Consider the following 13823-nt stretch of genomic DNA (forward strand, 5'->3'; position numbering starts at 1 on the left):
TATCTAGTTAAAGTTTCAACTATTATTTTAGAATATATACTTCATATATAGCTACGTAAAATTTTTATTTTTTATTTATTGAGTTGTATTTTAACATTTCAAGTTAGTTACAATAATAATGGAGAATATGATTTATTTACCCCATAATTCTCCGTTTTCAAGGTCTACTTCAAATTTTAAAATTTCAGGCTAACTTTTCTTGACTTTCAGGCAAAAACACACTGATATATTAGCAAACAAATATTTTTCTTAATATTTATGTGCTTATGTAACGGTTTTGGTCTTATTAAATTCATTCCAAGCCTCAACAGCCTTTGTTGAAATGTAATAAATCAGAAAAGAATCATGAAAAAGTAAGTGAGCATGAGAACTTGTTGTTTACATAATTCAAATTTCTATTTCTAAAAACACAAAATTTCGATATTTTGAAAATAACAAAGTAATTGGTTTTTTTAGAGAGCTTTACATATATCATTATTTCATTTTTTTTTATCATAAATAAATTATTAAAAGAAAGTTCTTATTCATATAATTTTATGGGAGGGGTGCAAATTCTCCCAGCTTGCAAGTTAATGTGTAGTTTAAAATCAAAGGCTTTATACATCAATACTTAGTTCTGGGTCAGTTTTTGCTGATCTTGTAGACAACTAAGGCTTCTTACGCAATAGTTTAATAACGAAAAAGGTTTTTTGCCTAAACTGAAAGTTATACTAAGTGCTCAGGGGAATAGAGAACATTAAGCTACATATTAAAATGTCAAACTTAATTTTATGCTCAAGCGGAGAAAACTCAAGAAAGCTGGTGACAGGTTTGTTTGATGTTTTATGACAGTTGAGAGTATTAGCTGTCAATTAGTTAGGCTTTTATTCCATAATGCAGGCATACTAAAAAGAACAGATTTTAAAGTTTACCACTCATGTGCAAAAGATGCAAGATGCAAAAACTGCGTAATATTAAACTTTTGACACTTTTTGTTGAACAATTTGTTCAAGAATGTGTATGTATTAAACTCATTTAAATAATTCTAATTGCGTGACTTATTCTTTGACTGGTGTTAGGGTACAAAACTGGTTCCATAAATTTTTTAGAAAATCTCCTTTAAAGTTAAGAAAAATACAGGCTAAACACAAAAAGTATGATTCTTATATATAAAAAAAAAAAAAAAAATTAAAAATGGTATCCTAAATAGAATTAAATTTTCTATATGTCAGGGCTCAATTTCTTTAACATTGTAACAACAAGTGGCCATGAATCAGGTTCAATGAAGTTCGACAGCGAAAAACCATTGAAATTTTCAGTTACATAGCTCATCTAAAATGAGGACACAATGCACTGTAAAAAAAAAAAGGTTTTAAAAGAGGAGAGATATAGCAATTACATAAAAGTTCTTAAAATTCATCTTTATTTTCTCCAACAATATTCACATACATTTCTCATTTTACTAAATATTTGTTTTCCTGTGTTCTGTATTCAATTCAACAGAAAAAACCTTATTATATGCAACACTTAATTTAGGTTCTTTTCTGGCTACCTTCTGAACATTTTGGAACAAGGACTTCTGATACAATTCTATTTTATTTTTCTCAGGCTGAAACCAAATAACCCGGAGTTTGTACCCATACATGATTAATAAAACAGCAAGGTTTGCTCCAAAAACAACTACAAATACCATAAAGCTCCTGACAAATTCAGTCTCAGCATTAAGTCGCAGTAATGGTAACAAACCAACAAAACACACCATAGAAATCATTGCAGATAATATAAAACGTGCTTCATTATACATTCGTGGTAGCCTTCTCGATCGAAAAGCTTGTATTCCACATGCTAATGAAAGAAAAACAACGTAAATACTTTGCATTAGAATGTAAGTACTGAAAGTGCATTTTAATTCCTTTGTTTTATCTCTCATATTGAAATCCATAACAAGTTCAATCTTAATCGTTAGAAGTAGTATACAAGACAGAAGTACCTCTATTATTCCTGTTGACATTACAACAGCAACACCTGCAGCCTGAAAACGGTAGATCTGATGTTCTGTTATTTTCACTTTTGACTTAAAAACACGCAAAAGTTGTTCTGATTTTACTAACATGATTGTTATTATAAGAACTATGTGTGCACCAATGAGGATAATTCTGGCCATGCAAACACCAAGTGTAAGCTCCATTGTAAACAAAAGCGACACCACAAACAAACTCATTTGTGTTGTAACCTGGACCAGTGAAAGTTTAAAATTCGAACTCTTGACAACAGGAGTTTTCTGAAATCTACACAGCGAATAGATTACGATAAGTGACAATGTAAAACCAACTGAAGTTAAAACATAGATCAAAGTTATATGAAATGGGTAATCTAAAATGTTAATTAAGCGGAAATAAACACAATGGGTGTGGTTTTCATTTGTGTAAAAATCAGGACATTTGTGACATAAATGATTTCCAGGTTGATGTTTTACATACCCAACTTCACACTGAACACAAATCCAACAACACTGCTTCCCAACACTTGCAGTAGGGTAATAACCAGGTAGACAATCTTTAGAACAAGATGAAATATTTCGATGTTTGAAGGTCCAGTCATTACTTACATTAAGTCCTGATTTACTGTTCCAAACTCCTATTTTATCTAATTGCAACTGATTATTCTTGTTGTGGACTTTGTAAACCAACAAATTAGCAGAATCTACATCACCAATTTTGTTAAACTTGAATGTCTCCTTATCCAACCCTTGGAAACTTACAGTTCGAAAATACTTCTCTAAGAATAAGGTTTTATTAAACATTGATGAAGGTTTGCAGGGTTTTTTAAATTTGGGTATGCATATATCATTCTCTAAGGAATACTGTTTTAATGAGACGGCATATGCGTACACCCCGTTTCTGATAAAAGAAACATACTGCATACTGGTAGTAAACATACTTTTAAACTCACTCATTTGACTTCCATTATTTATGTTTAAGAATTCTGTAACCCAATGATTGTTATTGTTATTTGTTAACGACAATTGAAAGAAATGTTGTTTAAATTCTAAAAATTCTCCACTGTAGTGAGCAATCGTAAACAATTTTGAAATAACCCTGGGGCTTATTGTTGAATACCACTGACTTAGTCCAGTAGCATCTACTAAAATCCAAGTTACGTCGTACAACCCGATTTCAGCTGCAATATTTAAAATTATTTGACTGGCTTCTTCAACTGAAAATATAATAACTAAAGGTTGTATAAGAAAATTATTGCTCTTTTTTAATTTTATCACCATATTTCTTAACTGAGTCTCATCATAAGGAACACTAAATAACTCGTCTAGGTTGATACATATCTTATGTAATTCTAATTGTTCTACTAGTGCCAATCTCCCATTAAAACCAAATGTATTATCGGATGAAAACAGTGACACAAATGACCAATCATAATGAATGATAATATCCACTAATGCCTTTACAAAAATATTATCAGGTGGTATTGTCCTGAAAAAATTTGGATAAAACTCTGTTTTACTGAGTTCGGTACTAGTGGATATATAACTTAGCACTGGTAGAGGCTCGTTTAACAATAATTTGCTCACATGTAAAGAGTTTGAAGATGCATAAGCTCCTAAAATCCCAAGATGGTAGCGAGACTGATGAACAACTCCACAAACACATGAAATATTACCATACAACTTTTCTGTTATCTTTCCACCTCTGTATGAAAGTGTGACATTTGTTATAATCTCAGTTGTTATTGGTAATTTTTCCTCACCACAAGTATCATATATTTCATATCCAAGCTTAATACCTTCTCCTAGGATATCACTATTAACTTTAGCAATTGAGTATTGTATTGCCTCTGAAAACAACAATCCGATACTTCGAAACCTTGAAGGTGCTGAGCTTAACACAGGTACTAACGCTGTTAAGATAAAATCTGCATTCAAGTCAACAATTTTTTCGATTCGATTGCACTTTTCCAGATCTGTGTTAACTAATTTTGACTGTGACAATAACAGAAAAGTTATAAAAACTTTGAAAGACATATCAGCTGTGCATTTATCTTCTTCATCTACAAGAACTTTGTAGCAAGACTTTTTTTTTATAAAAATTCACATCGACTCTTGACCCAATAATTTTTCTTTATTTAAAGTGCAGAAGAAAAGAAGTGTTTTGTATTTAAAAGAAATTGTAAACAAGATGAAATGAAAATAAAAAAGAATAATTTTTTATAAGATTTAAGAATAAGAAAAACAATAACAATAAATTGAATCAAATTTATATGAAGAATACTCAAACATTACTAATGAAAAGAATTTATTAGCAAAAACATCTTTGTTTTTCATTTATACATTGTAGAAACATTGTTACACACAATAAAAATCGCTATAAAGTGCTATTTAAGAGTCAGCAAAAATAATTGCAAGGCAGTTTCAGCTGGTTTTGTTAAAAAAAAAATCGAAATAGAATGTAAGATTTTTTTTCTGTTTAAAAAATAAAGAGTTTTAAGAAATTCAAAAGAAGCCTGGCTGGATGAAAAATAACATTGTCTAAAATGTTGGCTTAAATAATTAAAAACTAAAGAATTACATTAAATGATTTATGAAATAAAATCTAAAATCTAAATTTCTCCTGATCAAAACAAATTAAAATTATAGATCAGACATAAAATAGCCATGGCAAATGGAAATAAAACGTTTTCAACAATAGACAAACAAGACACAATGTAAAAATAAAATAGTTAGAACATATGCAGAATGTTTATAATGAATATAAAACTCACCGCCTTCAAGAATATGTTGGCTGACATTTTTAAACTCAGGTTTTTTGCTCCCACCATAACGTTTCCCAAGCTTAAAAAGATTTTAAAAACATCACATGTCACTATATAAACACTTGACAAATTAAGACTGGATCAAAATAAACACAGTTCAGGGTTTGAAATAGAACTATAAAGTCAGCCCGCAAAAATCTGCTACCTGGAGAGAAAAAACATCTTTGCAACTTTGGTCTGAAAGCACCATACACCACTTCCCATTGATCCCTTGATAATGGTTATTTTGTTGCAACAACCGTTAAAAAATAGGTGAAACAAATGATTGGTGAAATAATGGGCTTCACAATTTTAACATTACCTTCGTAGTATGTTCTGCAAAGACAGCATTTTGATTTGCAAATTGCGAAATGTGACCTGCTAATTCGAACCCTGCAGTTTCATTTAAAAGTTTGTAAGATACTTTCTGTAACAAATATCGTAACAGCAGAGAAATAAATTCAAAGTTATTAAGGCCAATTTTTTATTTCATTATAGTTTGTTTTTTGTTCCATGATATAAGTGTTAAGTATGTGATTGAATTGAAAAACTGAATACTGGTGTTAAAAGTCCCCATTCCATTACTTTTTTAACAAATTTTAATATCACTGCAGCATCGAAAGGATGCAATGGTCACTACTTTTTTATTTGTTTTACTGACACTGACAAATAGATACAGAAGCAAATCTGAAAGGACCACACATTCATTTTAGGATTGCATTTCATTTATAAACTATTGGTAATTTTTGTTTGTCTTCAGACTACGGAAAATATGTTAGGGTAAATATAAAATCTCTCTAGTTTGTGTCATTTTTAATTTATATCTGAAACAATATCACAGAAACTACTTTTATGTTCGAAAAATCTGATTTAACATTGATGATTATGTGATTTCTGGAAAATTGCTCTCCAAAATTTAATCACAAGAGTGCTTGTAATCTCATTCTACACCAATCAGATAACTGAAACAAACATGATCTGTTTCATCATACTGCAGTGCGGAAAAATTTTAAAATATCCCTTTTGTTATGATAACTGTTGACTAAAATAATAGACACTGTATAAAATATTCTTTAATTTAAATTTTACTTTCTCGTAAACCAAAAAGATCAAGATTTACAAGTTCTTTCTAAGCATGGTTTACTTTAAGTCCACCAGCCTTTTTTAATATATAAAGAAAACAACCTTACCATCCACAGTGTCTCTATAAATTCATTTCTGTCAGTTGTTCTGCTGGCAACCCAGTGGTAAACTTTTTCAAATTGAAGATCAAACTCGAGACAGTCCTACAATAAAAGTAGCACTACCATCACATTGTTAAAAAAAGTTTGTAAATAAAGCGTGGCCTGTTGTGAAAAAAGGAGAGACATTTATTATAATAATACGCTAACTGTGTCTGTGTGTAATTGTGCAAAGAGAATTTATTATGTCTTCTTAATTTAACAGCACGTTAGTTGAAGTCACAATTATTAGTGAAGCCATTGCGATTTAAGTTTAAGGTTAAATTTGATTTTAAAAAATAAGTGGAAATAACTGTGTGGGTAACTAGGGACCATCTGAGCCAATATCCAAAAGCTGGTCCAACCCAACCTCTAATCCAAACTCTAAACCACAAATCTCTACAACCACTCAAAAACACATGATCCATTTACTTTATCAGAATTTTAACTCTACCAAATAGACAATGAGTAACATTGACAAAAAACATTGCTGATGTCATCAAAATACAAATGACATATCTTTTCCATTGTTCTTCACCCTAAGTGGATTTATCTACAGGATTATTAACCATCAATTACATAGAACAGATCCTATACCTGTTTACTGTTTTTACCATCAACTACTTTCAAATCTGTGAGTTGCCAACAGTGCTTCTTTTTAAAGACTTCTTTCTCTGACTTCTGCACTTTATAAATCCTAACTTGAAAAGGCTTTTCCTTTGTAACTAAAAAAGAGAACATAGCCATTATGGGGTAAATCCACACTTTTTATTTGCAATTCTTCTTAACCACTGATTGAAACTGCATGATCTTATACATTTTTTTAATCAGCAACTGTACACTGATGGTGACGGGTTAACAAATTTCTTAAAAAAATTCCTTTGCATAATAATGAGATCATTGATGGCATAAAGTTATATTTCTGTAAACACTCTTTTTTTAATTAAGTGGGACAATCTGTTAGTTTATAATAATACAATTATAACCAAAATACCAATTCCCATTTTTAAAAATGTGAAGTACGAAATAGTGGTATTTTAAAAAATGTGCAAGGTCACAGCCAACAAAAAAATTTTATTTTATATATTCGTTGAGACATTAATTAAAGGATTTGAAATACTTCATATTATTTAAATAACAGGGAATTAGTGTTGAAGAAAGCTGTTTTAGGCATTTAGGCACATAAAATTTCAAAACCTTCTTTAAGGTGCCACCATAGACCATCGCACAACAACAGTGTATATAATATTTAACCTAAATAATATAGAGAAACCTGCCATTATACCAGGCAATATTAATAAATCTAAATATACCAGGCAATATTAATAAATCTAAATATATACTAAAATGGTGCTGGAAAATTAAATCTTTAACTTTTTCTTTGCAAAACTCTTTTATTGTACAAACAACTTTCACACACCCAGCAATCTGAATGGCTTTATTTCCTGAGGAATCCCAGTAGGTTCTAACAAATGACATGATAGTGCTTTGCAATCATGAAGTCATTTGAAAAAAGGTTTTGGTATGATTTAATCCAGATAGTCTTTTCAGTTATAAATTGGTATACTAGAAGCTGCCTTTTTTATTTTTACAAGCTTGGCATAGTTTACCCCTGGTTTTGTTGAATTTTAAACACATTTCAAAATATCTATATATATGATGCAAACATGAAATAAAATTTAAATGTTAAAATGTGTTTTCTTCGATTAATAATTAATATACCCTGTTATTAGTTACCAACCCATGCTAGCATGGGAAACAGACATTAAGCTGATAGATGAAAAAAACATTAAGATGATAGTGATGAAAAGATCAAAGCACACATCGCAAAGAAACTTTGTTTGAGAAGTCATCATAGCAGGGCTTGAAATTTAATGCGATTCCACAAGTTAACTCATGCTGAAACTTACGTAACTTGTGGCCATGCAAGTCTATTTAGACTCGCAACGAAAGTTTAAGTTTGCTTGCCTAAAACAGAGCATGTTACCTTTGACTGTTGCAACATGGATCCGGGTGATCATTTTTTTTAAAAGCACAAGCCGCATACAGTACTGGAACCAGGACACTTAACATCGTGAGCGCGTATCATGCGTGACATGAACAATCCGCGATCCTATCATGACCATCGCGATAGAAAAAATGTGAACGAAGAGCTTTGCGATAGTTGCGATGTATAAAAAAATAACGATGCTATCGCAATCGTCACTATTAATCGTAATTGTCGCGATGGATCGTGAATAACATTAAAAATATTAAACAATAGATGTGTATAGATAATCCTGTGTCTTTGTTTTTGTTTTTTTATATTTAAAAATTCTTTTGCATCTTGTATTTTTATTAGAAATTGGCTTTTAGAAATAAGGTGACTCCAACTTAATTACTTATTCTATGCGTGAAGTAGATAGTAGTTTACGGTCTGTCATTTGGCGAAAGAAAAATATTTTATCAAGAATGTATAAATGGTCGGAACAACAAAAAATAAAAAAACAACAACGGAGGGGAGTGTTACAACAAGCATATTTTTCTATGTATGTGTTGCTTGTATTAGCGAATGTTAAATTAAGCGAATGTCCGATTTAATGAAAGTTCATGGAAAGATAAGAATGTATGGTCGGAACAACAACAAAAAAATAATAATAAAAAATAACAACGGAGGAGGGTGTTACGACAAGCATTTCTATGTATTTCTGCATAACTCACGCAGTTAATATTTTTTAGTTGCGAAGGAAAAATAATAATTTGTCTCACTAAAAAAATGTAACTAGTACTCAAGGTGAAAAGATAAAAATACTTGCATGTTAAAAAACTTGTTTTCAAAAGTTATGCAGAAAGTTTTTTTGTGTTGTTTTGAAAGCTGTGCAGCAAGAATTATTCTTGTGCTGTTTCAAAAGTTATATAGAATATACCTGCGTTGTTTTGAAGGATATACATCAGATTATACTTAGGGTGTTTCGAAATTTATACAGCAAGTTATTATTTTTCCATTTAAAATAATAAAACACAAAATTCATTTTAATAAAAAAGTTAAGTGTTCTTTTAATGTTTTTTGCGAAATTATTATTTAAGTGCAAAAAAGTTTCACGGACTATAGTTTAGTTGATAATATTTAAAGTCTTTCCCGACATTAAAATTATTTATTTATTTCATAACAAAGAAGGGTGTTACAACATGCGTATTTTACGTTGTTTTAATTATTTTTCTAATATCATTAAAAAAGATTTAATGATATTAATTATTTTTCCTAAATGATATCGACTAAGAAATTTAAGATTTTAGCAAGCAGCGTAATTTTAAACATATATAATCATAACGAAGGAGGGTGTTACGACATTTATAATCTTTTTTCACGAGATGGGATAAGAAAATGTTTGTTTGTTGATATTATTATTATTTTTTTTATTGTGAAAGTTAGGGTCGGGTGGACCCGTAGAACAACTAAATAAGTTAGAGTCTAAACAAGAAAAAAGCTTACGACAACGAAAATATTTTTGATTTAAAAAAACAACAAAAAACAATTATTCATATTTAATTGCGATATTCTCTTATGACATTAATTACGTGATTTTTATAATGTTTAAAGATGTATCATGACGGTCGCGATATGGATTGGGAAAGTCACGATGCATCATGAAAGTCGACCCTACAATTGATTGCGACCTTCACGATGCTAAAAAATTTTACCATCTTGACAGAATCGTGAATCTTGCGTGACGCGCATGATACGCGATCCACGATGTTAGGTGTCCTGATTCCAGTACTGTAACTAGCTAGTTTGTTCACATTACAGTCGCCATTTTAAAACGCGTCCCTTACAAAACGGTCATGAAAATTCACAATCATATACCACAACTGTTGCTGTGTTTGCTGCTAAATTCTATAATATAATGCATAACAACTTCCTTCATAATGATAATCTATATAATAATACGGAATTTGTGTCTGTCTGTGACTGCCAAAGTGAATATCTTTATTTTCTTTTGATGTTGCCGAAAAAATTATGTCTCATTTGTTAATCTTTCTGACGTTACGGTGCAACGTCAATGCATTTAGACTGACATCAATTTGTTTAATAAGATTGGTGAAGCCATTGCATTGCAGCCACAACTTTGAGGCCAAATAACTTGGAAAGGTGGTGACGTCAGTCCTTTTTTTACAGCGTGCGTAACTAGGGACAACCTGGAACCAAATTGGGTAAGTTTCCCAAATCTGGGTGTCTGAATCCGTTTTGGAATGGTCGGGTTGATGACGTGATTAAAAAACCTTTAAACCCCAATATCACTTCAACCATCCTATATGTTTTCTTGATCAGCGTTTTAAGATCTATACAATGAAGGCAACAGGGATACAACGGGTACAAATTTTTTTTGTACTTTTGGTGATATGGATTTTGCTGACGTCAGCAATATTTTTAAACCTTTATTATCTTCTTAACCGCTCGTTAAAAGTACACAATACTATACATTTTTTCATCAGTGTTTCAAGCTCTGCAAAGAAAACGGATAAACAAAATCCCCAATTTTTTAAATTTATGTACTGCTGACGTCAGCAAAAGACCTAAAACAACCTATTTTTTCCATTATTCTTCTGCCTAAGTGATTTTTTAATGGGCCTTATCAACTAGTCTAATATAAATAATACCAAAGTATTGTCCATCTGTGATTCGCAAAGTCGATATCTTCATTTTCCTTTGATGTACCCAAAAAATGTTATGTCCTATTTGATAACTTTTCTAACGTTTTTTGTCAACATGGGCGAGTGAATGTTACCATAGCCCCGGGTTGACCCAAGCCATGTGAGGGAAATTGGGGAGATGGCACGCTGTGTGGGCCGTTGGATGTTGCCGGGACTTGTCTAGTAGAGCGTGGGCCCTAATTGGGTCTGCGTAGCTCAAAAGGAGCATTAAATACTCTAGGACTCTCCATCTAAACCATGGCCCCTCCTGGAAATAATAGACAGGGTATATCCCTCGATATTTGTGAGGCTAGCCATGTAAAATATGCACATCTATCTATCATCTAGGATTAAAATCTGATCTGGAAAACTTATACAACCTTTGCGCAACTTTTGATTGTTGACAGACCCGTGAACCTTGCTTTAAACCTTCTGTATGCTATGTTGGAGTATATACAAAGTGAAATTGCCGTGTAGAACAACTATTGTTTTCACAAAAATAAGGCGTTGGATTCAGTAGCAGTTGTTGAGAGTCCTTATTTTGTAGGTGGTGAACTTACCTGCCTGGCGAACTTATACGACTCAACGTTATAGTGTTTGGGGTTGTAGTTTATTTTACAGACTAAAAAATTATGTGCTCTCTTTTGTCACTGACCAGTTTTGCAGATGGAAACCATCCCATTAGATTCAGACTGAACAGTTTCTATTAGCGATAATTTTACATAAACTTCCTCCATGCAAGCAAATCTTCTAGCATGGAAATGAGGGTAACAGTTACTTTTGAATGTAAACAACTTGAAAAAGAGGCTTTTTCCTGGCAAGGCTATTATGTCAACTCCATATAAAGTTCTCTTTACAATGCCCATATAACATTTAAACGAGGCTATGGCTATGTAGAGTTTTATTAGGCCACAATGTACAGAACATTTATATGTTCATTTACATTTATATTTAGTTGTTCAAAAAAGAGGAATACAAAAAATCAATTTGTTGCAAAGGAAATAATGCAGTGCACTAGCACAAAAAATAAAACTGCACATAACAAATAAGACATTTATTTTTACTTTGGTACTACCGGTTAGTCACTTAAAGTGAGTTTCCACTAATTTCCTGGTCATGAAGTTCACTGTCTCTACGGACTATAAACCGCTAGTGCCCCTCTTCCGTGTTAATGCTAAACCACCGCCCCGTATCGAAAGATAGATAATGTACCTAACACCATTTTCATTTGGCGTTCAATACCAACCAGGCGACGACAACGCATCGGATTTCCTATCACGTTCAAATCCATTACCCCATGACCATAAGGACGACAGCAGAGCCGAGTCCTATATTTACGCTATGCTAGAAAGCACTCTACCAGTTGCCATCTCCAAGTCTGAATTTAAAATAGCTTCGAAAGAGGACAAACGACTTAATGAATTATAAGATTGCATCATCACCGGTTCGTTCAAAGGCAAATTCAAGCAAGCCGCTCCATGGAAACCACACCTGTCCATCAAAGATGATGTCGTCGTGTTCAAAGACCGAGTGGTCATCCCTAAAAAGCTGCGTACCAGAGTTCTTCAGTTAGCACACGAGGGACACCAAGGTATTGTTCGCACAAAACAACGACTTCGCTCCAAAGTTTGGTGGCCAGGAATGTCCAAGGAAGCGGAGGAATTCGTTAACACATGCCATTTCTGTCAAGTCACTGAACCCCTGACACCTCATACACCATTGGAGATGACAACAATACCTCGAAAACCTTGTTTGCTGCTCGGATGCGATTTATGCGATCCATTCCCGAAAGGCGAAAATCTACTGGTATGCATCGACTATTACAGCAGATATCCTGAGGTGGAAATCCTACACTAAGTTGACATACACGCCATTGCAAAGAAACTCAGGAAGATGTTTTGCCGCTACGGATCCCCAGAAGAAATGGTCACAGACAATGGGCCACAGTTCATAAGTGCAGGCTTCAAACATCTGATGACCGAGTTCAACATCAAACACCGAAAAGTCGCTCCATACCACCGTCAAGCAAATGGTGAGGTGGAGTGTTTTAACCGGACACTGAAGAAATGCATCCAAACCGCCGTAGCTGACGGTATCGATTGGCAAATCGCATTGGAGAACCTTTTACTGTCCTACCGTTCCACACCCCATGCCACAACAGGTGTGGCGCCTGCTGAGCTCCTATTCGGCCGTCCCATCCGAGATAAGATCCCTACAAATGATACATCACATCCCGATTCAACGCGAGTGGAGAAGCGAGATGCCGACCGCAAGGCAAAGATCAAAAGCCAAGCTGATAAGAAAAATTGTGTCAAGCCACACAGCATCAAAGTAGGAGACCTTGTCCTCATCCCCGATAAAAAGAAGGATCGAAACAAGCTCACTAGCCATTGGGAACACAACCCCGCTGAAGTCACGAAGGTTAAAGGGAACGCTATTGCCCTTCGCCATGATGACAAGTCCATGATGACATTTAGCAGTTCAGGCAAGAGAGTGCACACATCTGCGAAGTGGAAAACAATCAGCACCACTTCAGATGAATCAATTACGGCCGAAACACCAGATACTAACGAGGTCGAAGGTAGCACTGACGAAAACGAACCTGAACCATCCTTGCCAGAGAATTACCATGCCGAGGTAGAGAATACCGCTGACGAGTACGAATACGATTCCGAGTCACCGACACAAGAGAACGAACATGAGGATGCCGAGGAATCCGATGTCACCATACCGTATGATGACCCAGAATAAGGGGGAGACGCGCTCAATACCGAAATCGCGAAACCACAAGCAGAGCAACCTCACCAGGCAGGCAAGAGCACACACAGGAAGAGAAGGCCTCCAGGATATCTGACTGACTACGTCCGTGGGGGAGAGATGTGGTATTCCAAAGAGACATAGACATCCAAGATGCTCACATAGACATCCGACAGGCTCCGCCGTTGTTCGGTAGAATAGCACATACGCATGCGACCTTGTTAGTTTAGAAAAGATGGCGTCTTACAGTACACACGCATTTTGATTTTCCCAAGATTTCCATGCTTAATTAGGGATAATACAACTATTCCTCACTTATAGAACGAAGAAAATGGGGCCGACCAGCTTTTATATCATTCGTTCAAAACATGAAACAAAATTTCTGGGAAACTA

General features: G+C 33.6%; 2 protein-coding genes across 5 annotated transcripts in view; both read right to left on the reverse strand.

Annotated features, from left to right (window-relative positions):
* Positions 1-13823, reverse strand: part of LOC130654414 (exocyst complex component 1-like) — a 45387-nt gene that overhangs the window by 30704 nt on the left and 860 nt on the right. For all 3 annotated transcript variants that reach the window (XM_057456985.1, XM_057456987.1, XM_057456986.1), the window contains exons 2-4: positions 6600-6727; positions 5973-6068; positions 4753-4822 (exon numbers count right to left, since the gene is read on the reverse strand). In XM_057456985.1, the coding sequence (XP_057312968.1) occupies positions 4753-4822; positions 5973-6068; positions 6600-6727 (294 nt within the window). The remainder of the gene's footprint in view (positions 1-4752; positions 4823-5972; positions 6069-6599; positions 6728-13823) is intronic.
* On the reverse strand, positions 1386-4669 carry LOC130654416 (metabotropic glutamate receptor 8-like). Of its 2 annotated transcripts, XM_057456989.1 has the most exons (2): positions 1970-4669; positions 1603-1824 (listed from the first exon to the last, which is right to left on the reverse strand). In XM_057456989.1, the coding sequence occupies exons 1-2, from the start codon at positions 4013-4015 to the stop codon at positions 1747-1749; spliced, it is 2124 nt and encodes a 707-aa protein (XP_057312972.1). In that variant the 5' UTR covers positions 4016-4669; the 3' UTR covers positions 1603-1746. The 2 variants fall into 2 exon arrangements, with proteins under 2 accessions (XP_057312971.1, XP_057312972.1); XM_057456988.1 differs by having other exon boundaries at positions 1386-4197.

This window comes from Hydractinia symbiolongicarpus, chromosome 8 (assembly GCF_029227915.1).
Source record: "Hydractinia symbiolongicarpus strain clone_291-10 chromosome 8, HSymV2.1, whole genome shotgun sequence".
Lineage (NCBI taxonomy): Eukaryota > Metazoa > Cnidaria > Hydrozoa > Anthoathecata > Hydractiniidae > Hydractinia > Hydractinia symbiolongicarpus.